The sequence below is a fragment of the Pomacea canaliculata genome, linkage group LG9 (assembly GCF_003073045.1).
Source record: "Pomacea canaliculata isolate SZHN2017 linkage group LG9, ASM307304v1, whole genome shotgun sequence".
Taxonomy (NCBI): domain Eukaryota; kingdom Metazoa; phylum Mollusca; class Gastropoda; order Architaenioglossa; family Ampullariidae; genus Pomacea; species Pomacea canaliculata.
The window spans coordinates 7,443,860-7,466,124 of NC_037598.1; the positions used below are offsets into that span (position 1 = coordinate 7,443,860).

Here is a 22,265-nt window from a genome sequence, read left to right on the forward strand (position 1 = left end):
AAGAAAGTGTTGAGCTCATTAACAAATGTCACCGGGTCATCACACTTTACTCTTTGTGTCTGTTGTGCTCTACCCATCATGGTGTTCAGACCCCTCCATGCTTCCCTTGCGTTGCCCTCACTTAGTTGCTTTTCTACCTTCTTTCTGTATTCCACTCTAAATGTTTTTGCCTTTGCCCTGAACTCTTCCTTTTCTTTCACTTTCTGCATGTCTCCCTGCATAAAAGCTTCTTTTCATTGAGACAATGTTTCAGTTCTTTACCCAGCCATGGTTTGTTATTCGGATAGCTGCAGATCTGCTTGGTAGGGATGACAGACTCTTCACAGAAGGTGATGTAAGAGGTGATTGTGTCTGCCCGACAGTCCAGGTTGGCTCCACAGGTAGTGAAGAACAAATCCCAGTCAGTGGCCTCGAGGCAGTCTCTGAGCAGCTCAGTGGCTTCAATTGTCCAGGTCCTAATACATAGTGTTGCTGGCTTTTCACGTTTAAAGAGCTGTCTGTATGTGGGTAGCAGATGAACTATGTTGTCCGATCTGCCCAGCGGCGGCCGACACATTGAAACGCAAGCGGCCGGCACATTACCGAAACACCTGTCACAGCGTCGGTAGTCCCCATCGAATTTAATGAGCGCAGAGAGTTCATCCTGTTTGTTGTGAAGGGAGCGCACATTCGACAGGGTGATGGCTGGCAGTGGATGTCGGCACCCTCTCCTCTTCAGTCTGTGTCTGATTTCCTCCTCTAGATCCTCTCAGTTTCTTTTTTTTTCTGTTCACGCCCTTTGTACAGGCACACGTACGTACAATGCTCATAGCACAGTCGGGGCAGATCTATCGGGGTCAAGCCACAGAGTAGCGCCCCCCTACACTTATTGTCTCATACAAAAGTCTCATTAAATTCCATTTTCGCGCTGCTCTTCTGGAAGTAGGACCGGCTTCTGGCTCGCAGAGACTGACCGCGGATCGTTTCGCAAGAGTCCATCAGTCCATAAATACACGTTCATGGTGTGTTTGTCGACATTTTTATTAGATCTATGGGACAACAACAACATGGCGCAATGATCTGACATAGTGCAACGTGCACATCCGCTTGAGTCATCAAGGCCTAGAATGAATTGAAATACTGTATTTCTGTACCTGACTCAACAGTAATTAGCTTAAATTTCTACAGTAACTGTGAAGTTGTCCTCTCTTTTAGCTTATGATTTTGTAAGAATATGTGGACTTATTGACTGCACTACCAACGGTCACTCCACTTCCGCCGTGACAACGCTCAGCGCCGCCATGACAGCTTTTAGAGCCTGAACTGTCCTTGCCAACATTCCAACCCGCATTGGCCTCAGCCTGTGATAGCTAGTGTCCAGCAGATGGCCTTTGTACACTACTCATGCCCTTTGACACGTCTGCTGGTCATCCTCTGCATGATCCGTGGCGTCATGGCTTTCGAAGGCCTGAAGTGCCCGGGCGGCGCTAAATGTAAACCGATTTTACCTTCTCTTGTGTTTGTATGAGTGTACTGTGTACACAATTTGTACAACTTGCTACTCACTCTGAGACTTCTTTACTTTCACCGTGCTTTGACTTATAACTTAAAACAAAAAAAGCAAACAAACAAAAAAACTAAGCCAAAACAAAAAGCGACACCCCCCTCCTAGTCATGTTTCTTGATGAATATATCTGATGTCCAGTATTGTCCATAGGAATGGTAATCCCATGGGAATCCCATGGGAAACGTCCCATGTGATGGGATGGGATGGGACAGGCATAAATTGCCATGGGATGGGATGGGATAGAAAAATATGTCCCATGGAATACCCTGCTGATGTCTCTCACGTACATCTGTTGTTCTGCGTACTATGAACTTTGGAAGATCAGCTGCATTCGTCATACTCTGTCCATCTCAACCACCAAAATTCTCATCTGCTTATTTGTTCTGTATAAAGTAGACTACTGCAACTCTCTTCTTGCTGGCATCTACAGTATCCATTGATAAGCTTCAGAAAGTCCAGAAGTGCGGACTCGCGGATCTGACCATGTCACACCTAGGACTAAACATGTAACCTAAACTGTATACCTCTCTAATCACGTGACCCTTAAAATCAAATCTACCCTGCCCTGTCGCTATCGATATTATACTACTACCTACCGCGCTATACCCCTAAGCAGCTTATATGTCCTACCCTTGCACATCCCTGCGGTTTCATCATCGCCTTCATCAGTCAATGTGACCTGTCAAAAACAGACAGACTTCTCTTCACTGTCCGCTTCCACTGACCGCTGGCCACCTATAAAATCTACCCGACCTCGGCCCTGTTGTTCAGGCCTTGAACCAGGCTGGTTCATGACAATCACATTCGCCGCTAGGACTCGAAGGCTACATTTAAAAGCTTTCTGGAAACATATCTACTTGTTCACAAAGTACTATCCCTCAAATACTAGCTTTAACTCCTTTTGCAATATTGTCTGTTATGTGAACCGTCATGTAACGACTCCATCTTACACACTTTCTAGTACATGTACCTACATCCCTTCATACCTTCATCCATTGCTTTACGTTCTACTCTTGTACATTTTTATGTTGTTCAGTTTGCCTACTTTAGTTTGCCAGTTTGTTTTACTTATCTCACCGCTGGTTGGCTGCTTTTTTTTAGTAGGAAAGTGCTTCTACCTTGTTGCGATTTCGTTCTATGGTTGGAGAAAACCCCCGACGCCCAGCTCTGGGAACAAGGTGTGAAATAGAGTGTCCCGACACGAGATCTGAACCCAGAGCTACTGACTGCAGTGGTACCAAGCGAGTGTTCTAACTACCGGGCGTCCATTGTCTCACCGCTGTCTGTTATCGATTCTGTTATCTGTTATCATGACTGGTCTGCGCAGAGAGTGCCGTTTATCTTGGTGTTGATGCTGCGCCTTATAAAGTATAATAATATCTGCTATCTTGCCAGGACGGTTACCGCCATAGTGTCACCTTGTTTGTAGTGTCTACGAACTGCTAACTAATGACAGTAAGCCCTTACTAATGTAAGAACTGCTAGAGGCGCCCTTTGTAAGGCTCCTTGCTGCTAGAGTGGTCCACCTGTCATCGCCAGCTTGACAACAATGGTGTAAGGACCATGCACACTTACTAAACACTTACACAATCGACAGGACAGCTCGGTGACTCGATGAAACAACAGACATCATAACAATAACATTGGGTAGGACAAACTTCTGATGGCTTGATAATGTCACTTCAGTAAGTGGCGCCCTCACACCAACTCACTTAGTACAGCCTTTTCGTCTGCTTTTGTGCCAGATACTTTTGGTTTCAACCACAGATCCACCCGACTATAGACTGATTGAGATCCCGGTATCGATGAAAATATTGCTTGCCCGGGTATTTCTTGCCGACCGGTGGGAACATGCATGTCACGTGCCCCGAAAGTATGCAATTTTAAAAGCATGGTCAGATTCGAACAGAGAAAATTGATTCGTTTCAAAAACTTTGGCCTCAGATGTAGCCTAAATATCCAATAGAATGCTACGTTTACTCAAACCCTCAATATGTTGCAAGTGAATAAAGTCAGTTAACTACCATTTCTACGACAGCAACATGAAAATGAAAAACGTTGCAGATGATATTTTGATTTAAACTCACGTGACTCCTAAAACGTGCGAACGAATAAACCTTCGCCAAAAACTAGAGCAAGAAAACAGCAAATAAAGAGTCGGCCACCTCAATACACACATACAGTGTTGACAAGACTTGTGTGTTTGATATTAGCCCAAGTGTTAGTTAGTTAAGGTGTGTTAGTACCTACTAACAAGTAATTACGTAGAACATTATGTTTGCACATCGTATTCCTTTCTTGTCAATTTTGAAATCCACAAGAGAAAGTGTTGATGATGATTATTGTTTATCTTATTTGTTTCAGTCACACGGGAAGGTAACTTAAAGCTAACATGTAACAGTCCTCACTATATAAACACAATTCACACAATGAAGTGTGAAAGGGACATCACTTTACTTGAAACATCAAATTGCACTGGCAAGAGGATGGTGGTAATTGGTCCGGGTTTAGCAAACAGGACCCTTTGCACGCGCAAGCAATATGATGACTCGCAAGGCCATTGCCAGGATGGAAAACCAGTGGGCGAGGTTAACTGTAAAGACGAGAATTCCAAAAGGATTTATAGTTGCTCTTTCAACGCAACTGAAAAATACACAGTAGTGACTTGGAATATCTATTGTCTGGAATTCTGCCGAGCGGAGACTCACGGAAACAAAAGTTGTCTATGGCTCATGTCCAACGTATGTCCGATAACCAGTAAGCTGTTATACTATTTTTTAGAGAGACTCTCACACACTAACTCTCTCACTCACTCGCCTCACTCTTCCCCTTTGTGTGCGAGATCACTGGATTCCTTGTCTGTCGTCAGTAAATGTTGGAGACCAGACACAGACACTACTGTCAGCGACTGTCAGACACTGTACATTGTATGTCATGGCAGCACCTGTCGACACTGCGCGTTGTCTCTGTCACAGTTCAGCAAACATTCTCGAAAATTTATATGATTGATATTATAGACACGGGACTAGGTCTATGATTGATATTATAGACACGGGATTAGGTGTATGATTGATACTATATGCTATATACTATATGCAAGGGACTAGGTCTGTGATTGATATTATAGACACGGGATTACGTCTATGATTGATAGTATATGCACGGGACTAGGTATATGATTGATGTTATATGCACGGGACTAGGTCTGTGATTGATATTATATACAAGGGACGTGGTATATGATTGATACTATATGCTATATACTATATGCACGGGACTAGGTCTATGATTGATATTATAGACACGGTATTAGGTATATGATTGATGTTATATGCACGGGACTAGGTCTGTGATTGATATTATATACAAGGGACGTGGTATATGATTGATACTATATGCTATATACTATATGCACGGGACTAGGTCTATGATTGATATTATAGACACGGTATTAGGTATATGATTGATGTTATATGCACGGGACTAGGTCTGTGATTGATATTATATACAAGGGACGTGGTATATGATTGATACTATATGCTATATACTATATGCACGGGACTAGGTCTATGATTGATATTATATACAAATGACGTGGTATCTGGTCCTGGACTTGTGGTGGTGCTTTCTTTCATTTACATGCCCTGGGCTCAGTATTAAGTTGTCTTGAGGCGGTAGTTTCGTAACTTTTCACACAGTTTTGATGGATGAAGAGCTAGAGGTTAAGTCAACATACACAGCTTTAGTACGATGAAAAGCTACAAATCGAGATTAGACATGAAGAAATAAGGTATCGGCCTGTAGAAATAATGTAGAGGCCTGTAGAAATAATGTAGAGTCATTCAGGTTTACTACGTTATGCTAGAGGGAAGGTTGGGCACTGTCTTTTGCGAGAGAGAGAAGCGAAAAGCAAGACCGACATGCAGTTGAAAGGTCGAGTAATGACTGACTACAATCAGACAATTAGCACACGCTCGTTGACTGGCTACATGGTGAAAAGGCTCAAGTCTTAGCTGCTGTTTGGCGACAAGTACAGTCGGTTGTGTTACCTTAGAATTGGTAGATACTATTGTGTTTTTACTAAGGTGTAGGCCAGATGTATAAAAGTGTTGTTTGTAATCAAGTGAAGCATTCTTTTGAGATTAAGATTTTGAAAGAGAGAGAGAATAGTACAAAGAAAGTAAAAGTGTAACAAATGTTTAATGCTGTGGACTATTAGATATCACTATTGCTAGAATGAACATCTGTCAGAAATCATTTTCTCGATCAAAATGAAAGTGTCCGAAATATCAGCTAATGAAGTTTACTATTAATCTCAGTCTCCAGAGAAAAACCACCAACTACCACCGCACCACCAACTACCGAAGCACCAACTACCGAAGCACCAACTACGGCAGCACCAGAGGAAGAATTCCCCATATGGGCGGCTATCCTCATTGCACTTGGCATTGGCGGTTTGATTGGTGAGTAATACCATGTCTCTGTTAAATAATGCGTCAACGTCACAGGGCACGTGCTGGTTCTGCAATGTGTGTGTCTTCTTTTCATAATGGAAGGAAGTAATTAAGATGAGACCCTTGAGTCAGTTGACCGCCAGTCAGTTGTTTCTTGTCTCAAGTTTTTAACCGGGAGATCGGATGCCATTGAATGTTAGCTCACACGCAAGAACAAACGAGCGAACGAACGAACGAACGCATGCACGCACGCACTTCTCGGAGACAATAGAAGAATGAGTGTACGGGCTTGCAATGCTCACCACGTGCCTGTCTGAAGTAAGGGTGAGCAGGTCCTACATGGAATGACCAGTCCAGTCTCTGTCCACCTCAGCGTCGACCTCTCCTTACGCAACCTACGGATCTGAGCGCAGGGAGCAGCAGCAGACTGTAAGACCTTACAAGCGGACTGACATACACGTGTAGAAAACATCAGACCAGCACTCGCAAGAGCAATGCCGTGGTCATCGGCAAAGACAAAATAGAAAGTTTACGGTAAAACGACTAAATGAAAACAGCATAAGAAATGTGAATATTAATGATAAATAAAGTTAGACAGAAACCGAATAACTAAAATAATACAGAAAAGGTATAATAATCTACCATTGTCTCAAGAGTGGCAAACATCGAAACTTGAACTGAATATTTTACAATGTCCGTATGTCAAATGATATAGATGTATCGCTCACAGGCTGAGCCAATAGTGTAGGCACGGATCTACATAAAGAGCTTGTAAGTTCTCGCCTTTAGGTAAGCATCAGTAAAAGAGAGGAAAACAAAATCCACACAACAGCCAATCGGACCCTCAAGTCACACAAAAGTGCAGAACACTTAGAGTGTCCCTCCCCCACGCTAATGAGGGTTAACAGGACATGTTGCTGCTGCTGCTCATGATCATAATGATGAAGGTTTGAATATTCAAGCTAGCTTGATGATAAAACTGAACAAGAAACTGTGAATCTGAGACAGAAAAGTGCCTCAATCTATCAATCATATTTTAAACTTTGGTATCTTGCAGCATTGTGCCTGTGCCTGTGGCTGTGCCTACCGTGCAGAAAGCGTGAGCAGGCCCAAAGGTAAATATTTTTGTGATAACTTATCAGCCAGAAAAAAAGAGACAGAGTGATTTAGATATGTGAAAACAAATTATTACTTTTGTTAAAAACATCTGATTACTCTTGAGGAGAACGATGTTCTGAGATGAAGAAAGAAAGATAATTAAAGACCGTGAATTTACAAACATTCAGGACAGGGGTCATGACACTCGTGCTCGCCATTTCTTGCAAACACGTCCTCAGGTGTTTCGCACGATTTCTTCCACACAAACACAAACTAAACTTGGCTGCGCTCCCAAGCTAAACTCTAGGAATTACTTTTACAGCTTTTAACAGTTATTAGATAAATATCATTGTCTAAACTTGGCTTACCTTTTCCTACTGCAGTCCCGTACAAGATCCAGAAGGTTAAGTGAATGCTTTCTGAATACCTTGAACAGTTTATGACCACAGACAGACATGCCAACACACTTGAAAGTACAGAAGAATTGTAGGACTAATACACCGGACTGACAAAGTGGCAGAGCCAGTGTTACAGACATGTATTTCACTGGCGACTTAATGTCTTCAGACACTTTTGTCCCATTCCTGAGAGAGTTGTAAAACTTCTTAAATGATTTTCCAACAATAAGACACACTTTTTAATCATATTCATTAACGTTCTGTGACAATGCTTTTACTTTATAACACAACAGAGTATTTAAAGAAATCTTGTCTTATTCCTGGTAAAATGCTTATAAAATGACCTGAATATACAAGGCAGATATTATTGTCTAAACCTGACATTACTTTTCCTACTGCAGAGGAAATGCCGAAAATCCAGAAGGGTAAGTAAATATTTACTGTATACCTTGAATAGTTTATCTTCTGATATCAGACAGACATGCTTACAAACCTGACAGCAGAGAAGTGTTGGAGGACTAATCCACTAAGATAACAAAGCAACAGAAAGAATACTCCTTGTGTAGGAGAAATGATAATCACTGGCGATTTGATATTTATATCTAAAGATATTATTTTCACACTTCTCAGTTTCTGTGGCAATGCTTTACCTTAAAATGAAGTAAATTATCTGCGTATGGTAATCTAGTATCATTTCTTGTAAAATACTAATGAAATTACCTTAAGTTACAATATTGATAATGTTGTCTTAACTGAAGAAGGGTAAGTAAATATTGTATACCTTCAACAGTGTACTACATTTTCTGACGACAGATCGAAGTGCTAGCAAACTTGAAAGTAGAGAAGAGTTGTAGGACTAATACACCTTCCTAACAAAACGACAGAAAGACAGCGCAGGAGGAATGTATTTTACTGCTGACTTGATATTTACTGTATACTTATATGATATTTATGTTTAGACATGTTTTCACACTTCTTAGTCTATGTGACAATGCTATACTTTAAAATGAAATAAATTATCTGCGTATGGAAAGCTAATATAATTTCTTGTAAAATGCTTCTGAAATTACTTTAATTTACCATATTGATAATATTGTCTTAACTTGGGATTCCTTTTCCTACTGCAGAGGAGAAGATGCCGAAGGAGAGGAACCCGAAAGTGCTGAAAGTTCCGAAAGTTCCGAAAAGTAAGTAAATACTGTAAATCTTGAATAGTTTATGACATCGTCTGACGACAGATCGAACTGCTAACAAAGTTAAATGTAGAGAAGAATGGTAGGACTAATACAACTTCCTAAGAAAACGACAGACAGACAGTGTGAGAGAAATGTAGTTCACTGGCGACTTTATTGTTAGTACGTGTAAGACAGGACACACCTCTCCAGGGAAGCTGCTGAAGACAAAGAACATTATTTAGGTGGAAAGTAGCGACATTAACGCTCCCTGTGACAATGGAGCACAGTTTTGATGATCTTTAGAAAATTCATTCATAGTTAAGTTTGCTTTTAAAAATGTCAGGTGCCTGCAAAACTGTGTTACGAGTATAGATAAGTAAACAAATAAAGCTTCCCATGTCACAGACCACTATAACCCGTCGTCACCATGTCCAAACGCTACCCTCTGGTTGCCAATAGAAACAACTAATCGCCAAGAAGAAATCTGTCCCCAAGTCTTTTAATCAGTTGCGATGCCACTGAGTGGTTGAGTGTGAGTGTGAGTGTCGTTGTGTGGCTGACTGTTTGACTTTTTTATGTTATCTGTTTAGTCTATTATTTATGAGAGCTTCCAAGAAAGAGAAATTTCCGTCTTTGTGAAGGAGAGAAACAAAAAATAGAGATGGCTTGTGTTGCTCTTACTGTTTTATCGGAGCTGTCGTAAATTGAGGTACCTATTAAAATATACATCAACTGTGCTGTTCTCCTCTCTTCATGAGAAGCTAAGGCATTTTACTTCATATTTCAACGTTTATGCTTTTGAAGTAAGCGCGAATGTTTATATCTGTTGTTGCAGGTCAAAAGAATCAGCAGCAGAGGGGTAAGTGGACATTACTAGTCAGAAAATATGACATTCAAACCGACATGTATTTGAAAACAGAGAGATGGTGGGACTGACAGAAATGTAAAGAGACGGAGGGTCAAATGTCTACATGACCATTTCATGATGTCCATTGGACTGACAGACGGAAAGGCGCACTAAAGACTCGATATCATGTATTAGCAAACAGATGTGGAGACAGAGACAGAGACAGAGACAGGGGATATGTCTGGTAGATGTGTATGGAGACACAGAGACACTGTCTTACAGAACTGTCTTGTTTTAAATGCAGACCTTTTTTTAAAACCTCATCGCACACGTCTAAAACTTGGGTAGTTGCTTAAAAGTTTGTGAGTTACAAACCAACGAAGTAGGTTCCCGTCTAAAAGACAACAAAATCCAGGAATAACAAGACACGTTGTCAATTGAAGGCAACATTTGATGTTTTCACTTTCGACTTTACCTGTGCTGCTTTGTTTTTACCTTTCTTGTCCTTCTAAGAAATAATTACAATTGAGGTATAATTTATACCTTAGAGAACTATTTGAAACCTTGAATTTATGCTTTCCTGCAGTGGTGAAGAAGCAACAGAGGAGGAGTAAAGAACCGGATTTGAAACAAAACATTGCAAAAAACGCTGTGACCAAATCAACTCCATCAGCTCACGAGAACAGAACTTTGATAATAACTGATTTGTTTACACGTACACTTGATTACGAGTTACCAGCATGTCGTAAGAGGATGATAGCACAGGCAACAACAAAATCTAGTATTTATACATCAAAGGGTAGGTCTCAGCGATGTCTTTATTGTTTAGCTTGGTCTCAGTGAAAACATCTGTATTGTTTTAACTAGGGCTCCATGATAACATCTGTATTGTTTAGCTAGGGCTCCATGATAACATCTGTATAGTTTAACTACATCTCAATGCTAACATCTGTATTGTTTAACTAGGGCTCCATGATAACATCTGTATTGTTTAACTACATCTCCATGATAACATCTGTATTGTTTAACTACATCTCCATGATAACATCTGTATTGTTTAGCTAGGGCTCCATGATAACATCTGTATTGTTTAACTACATCTCCATGATAACATCTGTATTGTTTAGCTAGGGCTCCATGATAACATCTGTATTGTTTAGCTAGGGCTCCATGATAACATCTGTATAGTTTAGCTAGGGCTCCATGATAACATCTGTATAGTTTAGCTAGGGCTCCATGATAACATCTGTATAGTTTAACTACATCTCAATGCTAAAGTCTTTATAGTTTAACTACATATCAATGCTAAAGTCTTTATAGTTTAACTACATCTCAATGCTAAAGTCTTTATAGTTTAGCTACATATCAATGCTAAAGTCTTTATAGTTTAACTACATCTCAATGCTAAAGTCTTTATAGTTTAACTACATATCAATGCTAAAGTCTTTATAGTTTAACTACATCTCAATGCTAAAGTCTTTATAGTTTAGCTACATCTCAATGCTAAAGTCTTTATAGTTTAACTACATATCAATGCTAAAGTCTTTATAGTTTAACTACATCTCAATGCTAAAGTCTTTATAGTTTAACTACATATCAATGCTAAAGTCTTTATAGTTTAACTACATCTCAATGCTAAAGTCTTTATAGTTTAACTACATATCAATGCTAAAGTCTTTATAGTTTAGCTACATCTCAATGCTAAAGTCTTTATAGTTTAACTACATATCAATGCTAAAGTCTTTATAGTTTAACTACATCTCAATGCTAAAGTCTTTATAGTTTAACTACATATCAATGCTAAAGTCTTTATAGTTTAACTACATATCAATGCTAAAGTCTTTATAGTTTAACTACATATCAATGCTAAAGTCTTTATAGTTTAACTACATCTCAATGCTAAAGTCTTTATAGTTTAGTGGTGGAGAGCGTAGTCTGTTATTGGAATACATCAATGCCGCAATCAGTGTCAAAGCATCACTAAACTTTAGAAAGTGTGACAAGTAAACCTTGATGCGGATGAAAGAAAGTATTTTACATAGGGTTGTAAACAAAACAAAGTAATCCGCAAAAGTATGGCTTTTGTTAACATTGTGATATTCGTCAAAAATCTACCACCGTACCGCTCTGGCTGTAATCATAGGGAGGGAAACATAACTCCTCTAGAAAGGTGAGACAATATTCTCACTACTGTACATGTGTATCAGTTGTACTGCTACACTCCTATTTCAGAGATACTTGTATAACTTAAGGCTATACTAACATAGTCATTAACTAAAGGTACACTGTATACACACACCTGGCTTATATATCCATACACTATATTGTTGATCAACTCCTGTTATGCAATTTACAAATGACTTCTGTATACTACACGGCGCAGGCCACTGTCAGAGAGCAAAGAGCGTTTAATATTAAAGTATACAGAAAGTCCACAAATATTCTCTGTGTCATTGATGACTTTCCACAAACGTGTTGCCAGCAGGTGTAGTGTTCAACCAGTAGCACCACGTGACAACCGAAACAAACGTTCTCAAACAGAACACACGTGTGCACTCAGAACACATTGTCTTCATAACACGCTTCTCATATAAGATTGAGGTCTTAAAGGCCAACACCACACTGAGCGACAATCGCTGGAAATAAAGCACAAATATCACAAAACATAGTCCGGGGGATGAGGCTCGTGAAATATCTTGAAGGGTGTTTCATAAAGTCCTCTGTTTGTGAATTTCGCAAGATTTGTTTTGTTTGAAGATTGTTAACACTGTTCCTGATATTTTCGTTATCTATTGTCACTCCCATTAGAAGACCGTTTGTCGTTGGTCCAGTCGTGTAGGGGTTCAAACACTCGCTTGTCACTAGTGCAGTAAGAAAGTTAAGATTCAAGATTCGTTATTCATTTATTCATCTCTCACTATCTAATGTCTATTGAGATATGAAATATACATTGCCACATATTGACATACATTGGTATCTTTACATACAGTATCTCACTAACACAGACACACACACATTGGTATCTTTACATACAGTATCTCTCTCTCTCACACACACACACATTGCCATCTTTACATACAGTACCTCTCACTCCCATACTCACAGGGTTCAGATTCCGTCTCGTGACACGCTCTGTATGTGTCACCTGTCAGCGTGACTGGCGTCGGGAGATTTCTCCGGGTCCTCTGATTTCCTCCCTGTTCCTCTCTTTAGTGTGAAATCGCCTCAAGGTGGAAGCACTTTCCTGTGTAAAGGGATACTCAAGGCTTGTGATAAAGCTGTGGCGACTGTCAAAAGTTTCAAGAATATATACAGGAGAAATACTTTTCGGTCTCGAAGCTCTGTCATTGGATGATTCCAATTTGAAGTAAAAACAAATAAAGGGCAAATGACTAGAAACTCTTTCCGTCCACTTTTAAGTCTTTAGAACTGTGTCACCATGGTGATATTTGTGTATCATTTATGTCTCCTTCATCTCATGAGTCTGGTAAAACTGAAAATACAATACGTGTCTAGCGTCTTTACCTGTGTGTGTGGCTTTTATAGTGAAGATAGTCAAGTGTGGTGTTTTCTCTCTCTCTCTACGTGCGTTCGTCGACAAACGGTCCATTTCGACGTTTGAAATAAAGTTATGAGAGACATACTTTTGATTGACATGACAAACTACAGGGAGGCAGCCAGATAAGCGAACAGACTCTTTCGTCTACTTTATCACTTGCACAAGTACACACACACACAGTCGTAAATGTTTATTTTCGATTCGAAAAATGGTTAGACGAATCTAGAACAAATCAAATTTAGAATAACCTTTGACCTAAAACAGCAGCGGCAATATCACGTGACAGCCTGACCTTGCTTAGTCCCAGCCAGACAACTCTTCCTGTCACCAAAACACAAACATAATCACAGGAATTTTAGTTACTGTGCAGCAAAACATATCCGCCACCTGTCTGCTATTGAATCTTTAATGTTGACTGTAAACAGACCTCTTCCTATGCAACTCTGATTATTTTATTATGATTATGTACTCGGAGAAAAACACCATTAGCAAGCCATTTGACTAGGTTTCACATATTATTTTCTAGATCTGAGATATTTTTTCTCTTCCTTATTTTGTTGTAACCGAGTAAAGACATCATATGATGCCTACACTTGCTACTTTACGCATTTAAGTGTTTTTCTTTAAGTGTTTCTATTGTCAAGTCACGCCAGACAAAAGCGCATACTTTCAATGAACAACAAACTGATTACCTGTGGCTGCCCATAGGCCCGTTGGTCGATCTCGTACATTAAACCCAAGTGCTTCTGGGTGTTGGACAGAAGGAATGGTCCTGGCAGGCGATTCTTCCTCATCCAGAAGAGCCCCAGTTCAATCAGAACAAAACAATAAAAATCTGTAACTCAAGTTACACAAACTACCATTCTAAACAATATTCGACAATTCACACATCTTTCTCTTACATGTTCGTGTTTACTAGTTTAAAACCTACATGAGTTCTATTACAATTCCAAAAGCAATAACAGATAAAGATGTCATACCTGGTCTGGGCGAGGTCAATCCACAAGGGGTCAGTACAGTGCCGCATTCCCCTGGTCTACCATGTAATCATAACTCGGGACATTTACATCTCGTGACTCAGTCACGTGCTCTTCATTCACTAACTGGGGTCTGAGTAAATGTTCTACCCCGTTCCCCCAATAAATCTACTGCTGAACCGGGTTCACCAAAACCTTCGTGTCACGGTTAACCCTTTCCCCTCTAACGTTCTCATTCCTTCTCCCATACATTCCATCTACACTTGCAGTGCACTAGTCGCGAAGGGGTTAAAATAATCAGAAAAACACGGACTGGTCCGTGACACATATATCTTAAAATCTGTTTATATAAATATCTGAGCTTGTGCACACTACATATTAAGTACTATTGTTAATTAAAGCTCATCGCAAGAACAAGTGTTACACCCAGAAAGAAGCGTTTTGGAGGAAAGTAAATAGGAAATCAACATAGTGCAGTCACCTCCTACCCCAGTCCACATTTTTAGGTGATCACATTCAGCGAGGGGTAACTTAACCTGTTGTCAACACCTTCCTTGCAATAAAAAAATATCTGGGTGTCCCATATCACCTCAAGGTCCTGTCTGACAAGTCATTTCAAAATCCCAGTGTCCTTCCTATACTTCCCAGTCTCCACAAGAGCAATAATATAAAATGGGCAACCAGTGCTTTCAGCTCACATTCTAGCTAAAGTGAATACGCAATCCTTAGACTAGTTGAACAACATTTTACAAAACTTCAAAAGTATAAAGAACAAGCAAATGCAGATTTTTTCAATAATCTCTCCTGTGGTATTTAGTTACATTGCACAAATGAAAAAGTCAGTCTGCCTATGATGTACAGCTGTCTATCACTCTGCCTACAAGTCACAGCTGTGTGTCAGTCTGCCTATTATGAGTTACATAAGATCAGCTCCACATGTCACTACACAATCAGAGAAATGTCATCATCAGATCAGAGAGGAAATCAAGCATTATCAAAAAAAAAAGCTCTCTAAAACGTTCTCGAGACTAAATGGCGACAGCTCTTGCCAAAGCCTTTATCTCAAGCCTCAGACCCAGAAGCGAGGGATCATCTCACCAGGTATCGTGTGCAACACCGCAAACCTGTAGGAGTAGGGAGGGTAAGGTATCCTCTCGGTTATCACGTGACGGAAGATCAGGTAACAGGTTTGCGATTGAAATCTTCACCAAACGCTGAAGTACATTTGAAAATGATGGTTGTCGGAAGTGGTCAACATGACAGTAAAGTACAGAAGGAAGCACACACCCACAGTCAGGTGCCTGTAGTGAATGTGTAGCGACAAACGTGAATCCTCAACCGACATTTATTTTAGTCTTGAGATAACAAGTAGAAAGGAGAAAAAGAAATCAACTTAATTTACTTGGCTTATGATAGATAAATCTTATCTATTATTTCTCTTCTCACAAACACACACAGAGTTAATGTTGCCAACAGGCCGGAAGCTAATATGACGACCACCAGTGGGCGCATCAGCCTAAATGTTGTCTGCGCTTCAAAATCTTGATAAGAGAAAAACAATATCTACTCGGAAGTGGCTTTGACAAGAAAGTAATTGCAGGTCTGACATCTGAAGCAACACAAAGCAACATCACTTGCACACATTACCTGCTGCCCACTGTGGCGAGAATGTTTTCTGTGATGGTCTTCATTAAGTTTTCCTGCAAGAGTTAATTATAAACAATGAAATATTAACCTCTCGCCCAAAAGCATTTCAAATGTAATTTCTCGCTCATTCACTGTCGCACATCGCTGTCTCTCATCCACAGGTCTTGTAAGAGATCTCTAATTTAGTCTTTCTTTCCACTTCAAACTTCCTGGTGGCTCCAACGAAACCCTGGGTGATCGTCAGACTGAGTACAGATGAGCCACGAGCCAGGGTTGTGAGATGACATCCCTGCTAATGTCTAAAACTAAGATGTTTTTGTCCTCTACCCTCATCGTTCTCATCGGATGTTCCTGGCAAATCATTCGAGGTAAGCTAGTAATTTCTCTGAACCTTTTCTCTGTATTGTTTTGTTTATAAAAATCTTCCAGCTGTTAATTAATAATAGCTATTTAGTAGTAATAACTAGTAAGAAGACAGATTTTTAAACATTGGCACCAGTATTATGTCTCTGCAAGTTCATAGGCCCTTTAGTTCAGTTTAGTTTAGTCTCTCCAGTAGCAGCGGGTATCAAAAAGCGAAAGTGAGGCTGGTGTGGCGGAAGTAGCCCCTGACAAGGATGGGCACAGTCAACCCGGGTACACCTGGCTTTGTGTTAACAAGACACTGAGCTTTAGAGAATAGGTGAAGGTGTGTTTGTCAAAGATTTATTGAATCGCACAGACAATGGGATTTAAAAAGCCGGAGAGGAAGGATAGTGTGTGTCGTGTGAATAGCGGGGTAGCCAAGATAAACATGGGTAGAGTGCTGGGAAAGTGGTCCTTGAATTCATACAAACCTCACTTTGCTGGCCTGGCTAGGATGTTGACTGATAGAGTCTGACGATGTAGGTGAAACTATATGTTTAATATTGTTGCAAAATGTAATCATGATAACATTTCTGTCTTTGATACATTTTATTGTAAAAGTTAATTACAGCTACGAATGGTGCTTCGTAACCTCATTCATTCATTTTGGGAATATTTCCTTAGTCGCTTAAAATGCGGATAGTGAACTAGTGATCGTGTGTGTGTGCGTGTGTGTGCACGTGTGTGTGCTACAATGATGTGTTCTGTGATATGTGTGGTCCTAACAAAACTGCTCGGAATGTCTCACGTGGAACTACATGGTGACTTTGTACCCAGAACAGTCGCCACCCGCTTCTCGCACCTTCATGGTGAAAGGTTGTCTCGAACAAGAGAGATCGTAAAACACCAAGTCACACGATCACACCAGATTATCTGTGGAGAGAAGAGGTCCAGCTAACCCTATTGAAAACACATAGATCATTTTTATGGCGAAGTCCATCTCAAGTTTCCAGATATAGGATCTGAGAAAAACTCCAGAGCAGCCCTCTTTCATTTTCTTTTTAAAGCTCGTTTCTCAGGCTGCCTGTGATGAAGCGCACAGTGTTTAAGTACCCCGTGTCTGTCTGTCTGTCTGTCTGTCTGTCTGTCTGTCTGTCTGTCTGTCTGTCTGTCTGTCTGTCTGTCTGTCTGTCTGTCTGTCTGTCTGTCTGTCTGTCTGTCTGTCTGTCTGTCTGAGAAGTTTGTCGAGACCTACGGTAGAAAAGGAGATAAGGGAAACTCCACTTTAGCACAAGACTCCTTTGATTATCATAGAAAGATATCTTTAAAAGGCGTCCTACGAACAGTCTGGTGAGTGCGTCTAGTGTTAAAATAACGAGCAAGCCATGAAATAAACAAAAATATAAAAGAACTAAGAAAAAATTATCCAGTCACGCCCGGTCGGCGTTGACATGGTTAACATGTAGGAGTGTGAATGGAAAAAGAGAAAAAAAGACAACATTCAAGTCTTCATCGTCATACACATAAATAACAATATCCCACCGACAAGGATATCCTAGTGGTTGTGAAAGACGAAATGCTGTTAGGCTCGGTTCAGTGCGATCTTTACGGCCCCGTCTTTAATTTTTTTTTTATCAGGGCGCACGTGAGAATACAAACTGCTTGACAAAAGGTTTATATGTAGTTTTGTCGGCAACACACTTTTATTACTTTGTGGAAATGATATCTGGAAATGAGGGTAAAATTCCCCAGTGTTTACCTGGCGATGGAATATCAACCCTCACCTTGCTGTAAGACCTGTGGCGACCTGGTCACCAGGGCGTGACGACAGGGAGACAGCGATCCGCCCACAAACAGTTGGCAAAACCTTCAAGCTGTACGAGTACACAAAACAATAAATGCTTTAGTTTCACTGCAACATCTTTGACAAATGACAAATACTTAGATCGCAGCAGTTTGCACCTCTGCAAGATGGATGGATTCGCTCTACATGGCCTCGGTTCCTCCTCGCTTTGGAGATGTCGTCCGTTCAGAGTTAAAACAACAGTTTAAAAATAAATACACGCCTTAGGTCTTGGGGCAAGCATGTGACAAACATCACCAGGACTTGAAACACTAAAACAAGTCACACCCTAGGACCTCTCTCTGTCCTCGAAGTCTCCAACGCGGTGGCGATGATAAGCGAACACTGTTGTTGTTGTTTTCCGTTTGAAGTTCATTATCGGTTCTTAATATTTGTGAATGCGTACATCAAGTGGTTGAACATCTGACCTTATAAAACAAAATATCAGGTGAACACACCAAGAGTTTCATATTGTATGCAATGACACTTTTGATGATAAAATTGCTCAGATTCCAGACCATTGTATCTGCCAGCTGAATTTTTAAATTGTTTAATCATAAACAATAAAGTGGCAGCCTCTGTCTAACAATGATTTATTTTCTCTCTGCTTAACCTTCATACCCATTGTCCTGGTCGTTATTGCTCCTCGTGCAAAGGGGAAGAACTGAAACTAGTTTCCGTTGTGACTCGATGTGAACTGAGCTTCCTGGTCGCTGAAACAAGTGAGAGAGCCGGCCACACAAGCCACCAGCCAGGATTTGTGAGAGGACACAGGCTGTTAATGTCTACACTGGAAATGTTTCTATCCTCTACTCTTATCATTTTCATCGCATGCTTGTGTGACACCACTCAAGGTAGGCCAGCAGCGATTTCAACCTTCTTTTCTCTTTTCCTTCTACTTGTTCACTCATTCCGTGGATAACAGCTAGTACACCTGTATCGTGTCTTAGAGACTTACAGTCAGAGCTAAGTACAGTACACCTGTATCGTGTATTATAGTCGGAGCTAAGTACACGAGAATATGTTATCCAGTCAGTAAGCATCACTGTTAGTTAGTTAGTTGTTCCAAAAGATCTGTTTGTGTTTATCCATACACGTCCTGTCTTTCAAACCATCCGTGTACTACACACTGAGAATTATTGCAGGTGTGTAAGACAGTTAACGGATGTCCCTCTTCTCTTTGGAAAAAAGTGGGTTACTTGAAGATGAGTCAAACACACAGACTACACAAACAACATGGGTATAAAAAAACCGATTGGATAGACAGAGGGATGACAGAGTGTTAAACACACATGTTGGTAAGAGTAGGAAAGAGATTAACATATGTAATAACAAACAGTGGTCAGTAAGATAAACAATGTGTCACAGCTGATGAACCCAATGCTTTTAAGATTTCTGGATAGGTAGGAATGTGTTTGCCAAAGTTTAATTGTTTCTCACAGAAAGTAGGACGAAAAAATCCGGGATACGACCGTGCTCCGAATGAATAACATGGTAGCGAAGATAAAAATGGGTGGAGTTCGGGGTGGAGTGGAAACAGTATTGACACACACTGATCCTCCCTTGGAGCTGAAGTACAAGCCAGGTGATCTCTTGGTACACAGTCCACCACTTACCTTCACTGCCACTACAGGACGAGGCTACAGGACTGGTTTCTCATTTTAACAAATTGTTGTCACAAAGTGTAACATTTCAATATCACTGCCCTCCATTATCGTCTTCTCAAGTGAACTACAGCTACAGAATTTGTTTAATTATCCGAATCATTCACTTTTAGCATGGTGAATGAATAATGCAACACTTCCTCTGTCACTTACAAATGTCGGGTGTGCAAACAGGATTTTGTTTGTGGCCGAGGGCGGGACATCGTGAAACAATGGCCGCGACTTCATCTACCGGAGCATAGAAATGTGACCGTCGGTCCGCCACTGAAGGGTTGGCTTTGTTTGAGAGGAGAATGCATGGCCACACTTGTCAGTGCATCCTTCTTGCATGGCAACATCCGGGACTCAGCCATTGTTTACCTTCAAGTACAATCTGTACAAGTCCCTCTTAGTACCCATCATGCTTTACGGATGTACGCGTGGACTCGTCTTGCTGGTCATTGTAATTCAGACTTTTCTGCCTGAGATGGCTGCTCCGGATCTCATAAACATTTATGACTTTATAAGAAGCACGGTCGCCACACATAATCATTATTATACTTGTGAACGAGGTGCGCAGACAGACAAACAGAAGACTGGAAAATACTAGCATATTACAGACTAACAAACAGACGAGCATACCCTGGCATTAACAGGGTACAGAAGGAAGGCGATGACATATTCTAGAACAGACCAGAATATGATTGTTTCATGTGAATAACATAATAGTGAAGATAAGAATTAACAGAGTAATAGTCGATAAGCTACATGAGATCGATGTACTTACACTAACTTTACTTGTTCAGAGGTCTGACGAGGGACGACACAGAAAAAAGACAGGAAACCAACTTCGTGTAGATTTTCAGAACTCGTTAGTCAATACCGAACAATCATTTTTCTATTTTACATTGTAATGAAGTCTTTATAGCATGGCTGATAGGTTTTCGAGGTTTTTGCGTGCAAGAAAAATCTTGAATCAGCTTGTTCTGCGGCTTTATCTGTTTACATATGTAATACCTGTGCTTGGGGTTTCTCATACATTCGCTGTGAAGGACCTTTCATTGATGTTTGCAAGTGGTGTAATACTCATTTTTCTTTCTTTCACTCTCTCCCTCTCTCTCTCTCACGCAGACACATAATATAATAGCATTTATTTCTCAGTGCCGTTTAAACACAACCCTTTACTAAACACAAGCCCGTCGTTTACTACCGATAGTCACTAGTCAACCCCAAATCTCTGTCTCATTAGAGTGAGCGAGAGTACTAATGAGAAAAATAGCTAAAGATATTTACCCTTAAGTAATTTAGTGTGTAGCTCGGCTTTTTTCTATTTATACCATGAAGACAATGAAATGACAGACCAATGACAGTTTTGTTTCCCAGTGTCTCTAAGCTGAAGTTTGTGGTTACTTAGGTCTGAGAACATTGCGACAGCTTGTCACACAGGACCAGACTTTACATAAATCTGACATGCGGAGGCTGGGATTTCCTTAAAATCAGGATGGAAATATGAATAATTGTGAACAAGGATTCTGAGTTCATGTACACTGGAAATGAGGAGAGGAAATGAACTGATACTCCACAAGCATCATAAGAACAAAAGCAGCGGCTACATAGACATCCTCTTCTTTCACGGCTTAAGAACTGGAATGAATTTTGACGATTTTATTACCTATTCCATAATACTAGTGGTCTGAAAACAACAGTAGAAAGAATTAACAGATTTTGAGAACCTGTGGAGGACGAAGAGGTGGGCTTCTATGCGGAACGGCTTACTTTGATCTACATACCTTCCCCGTCTATACACCTCACACATAAAGCAGAATAATATAACCTTATCTACATGACCCCGTGTCTCTATACGAGCTGTAGATAAGTAAATGTTCACAAATTCATGTGCGAAAAGTATGACAAAAGTTTGAGGACTTTAAAATTTCCAATTCAGAATTTTCCGTCACCTTCGTAGCTTTGTTGTTGAATAATCGTTGGGTTTAGCGAACCTTTAACAGCTATATATATATATCCTCTCTTGACTGAATTACTTACGATATACGTACTAAGCATACGACCAGACAGACAGACAAACAAATACAAGGCAGAAGGAGATAAACTAACATAAAGACTGATCCCCTCACCCTGACTGGAGTAGCGTCTGTCCAAAGAGGAAACATCGAAACATTCACTTAACGAGGCTCATAGGTGGAGTTCATCATAAATCAAACATTTACACTTTGCTCTTTAACAAACGACATCTGAAGAGATTTCAGTTTTGCGGCTTTGTGTTGATTTTCCTGAACACTGTGTGTATGTGACGAACCTTTCACACTCACTGCTTCAAAGACTATATCAATTATTTTTAAAATTCTTGTTCTAATATCTTGATATACTTTGTGACACGATGGGCAACTGACAGCAATGTTGTTGTATATTGGGATCTGTTTAAATTTAGTTTACAAGATTTTAAATACTAAATTTTATCATTTTATTAGCCTTAATTAATATAGAAACAAATAAAAGAAAGCTTAATGAAATTTCCTGATAGCAGCAAATGAACGCAAGGGCAACAGACTAGAGTGGGGTTTAGTTTCATTGTGTACAGGGCTTATATATGTTTTCTGATTGTTCAATAAAAATGTCATCAGTAAATGTAAAATGTTTAATTTAAATCTGACATTTCTTTTGGAACCCAAAAAATATCCATTAAACTGTTCTGCATCGTTTGTATCACCCAAC

The 22,265-nt window shown here is 40.1% G+C and overlaps 2 protein-coding genes and 1 long non-coding RNA gene across 12 annotated transcripts in view; 2 read left to right on the top strand and 1 right to left on the bottom strand.

Moving 5' to 3' along the window:
- The first annotated feature begins 1,230 nt into the window (after positions 1–1,230).
- LOC112572451 lies at positions 1,231–10,485 on the top strand. Of its 2 annotated transcripts, XM_025252141.1 has the most exons (9): positions 1,231–1,472; positions 3,911–4,303; positions 5,866–6,009; positions 7,058–7,115; positions 7,482–7,502; positions 7,898–7,921; positions 8,624–8,683; positions 9,507–9,530; positions 10,105–10,485. In XM_025252141.1, exons 1-9 carry the CDS (start codon positions 1,364–1,366, stop codon positions 10,130–10,132), a joined length of 861 nt encoding a protein of 286 aa, XP_025107926.1. In that variant the 5' UTR covers positions 1,231–1,363; the 3' UTR covers positions 10,133–10,485. The 2 variants fall into 2 exon arrangements, with proteins under 2 accessions (XP_025107926.1, XP_025107927.1); XM_025252142.1 differs by lacking the exon at positions 7,482–7,502.
- A 159-nt stretch (positions 10,486–10,644) lies between these two features.
- LOC112572458 lies at positions 10,645–14,840 on the bottom strand. 5 transcript variants are annotated; one of them, XR_003100998.1, is made up of 5 exons: positions 14,058–14,840; positions 13,770–13,862; positions 13,370–13,398; positions 12,622–12,762; positions 10,645–12,379 (listed from the first exon to the last, which is right to left on the bottom strand). It is a non-coding gene; the product is annotated as an uncharacterized LOC112572458 (long non-coding RNA). The 5 variants fall into 5 exon arrangements; XR_003100996.1 differs by having other exon boundaries at positions 13,326–13,398; XR_003100997.1 differs by having other exon boundaries at positions 13,770–14,840.
- A 1,116-nt stretch (positions 14,841–15,956) lies between these two features.
- The window catches only part of LOC112572440 (receptor-type tyrosine-protein phosphatase kappa-like), a 41,701-nt gene continuing 35,392 nt past the window's right edge, over positions 15,957–22,265 (top strand). For 2 of the 5 annotated variants that reach the window (XM_025252119.1, XM_025252118.1), the window contains exon 1: positions 15,966–16,069. In XM_025252119.1, coding sequence (XP_025107904.1) covers positions 15,982–16,069 — 88 coding nt within the window. In that variant the 5' untranslated portion in view covers positions 15,966–15,981. Of the gene's footprint in view, positions 16,070–18,584; positions 18,744–22,265 lie in introns of those variants that run through there. The other 3 variants (XM_025252121.1, XM_025252120.1, XM_025252123.1) reach the window with 3 other exon arrangements.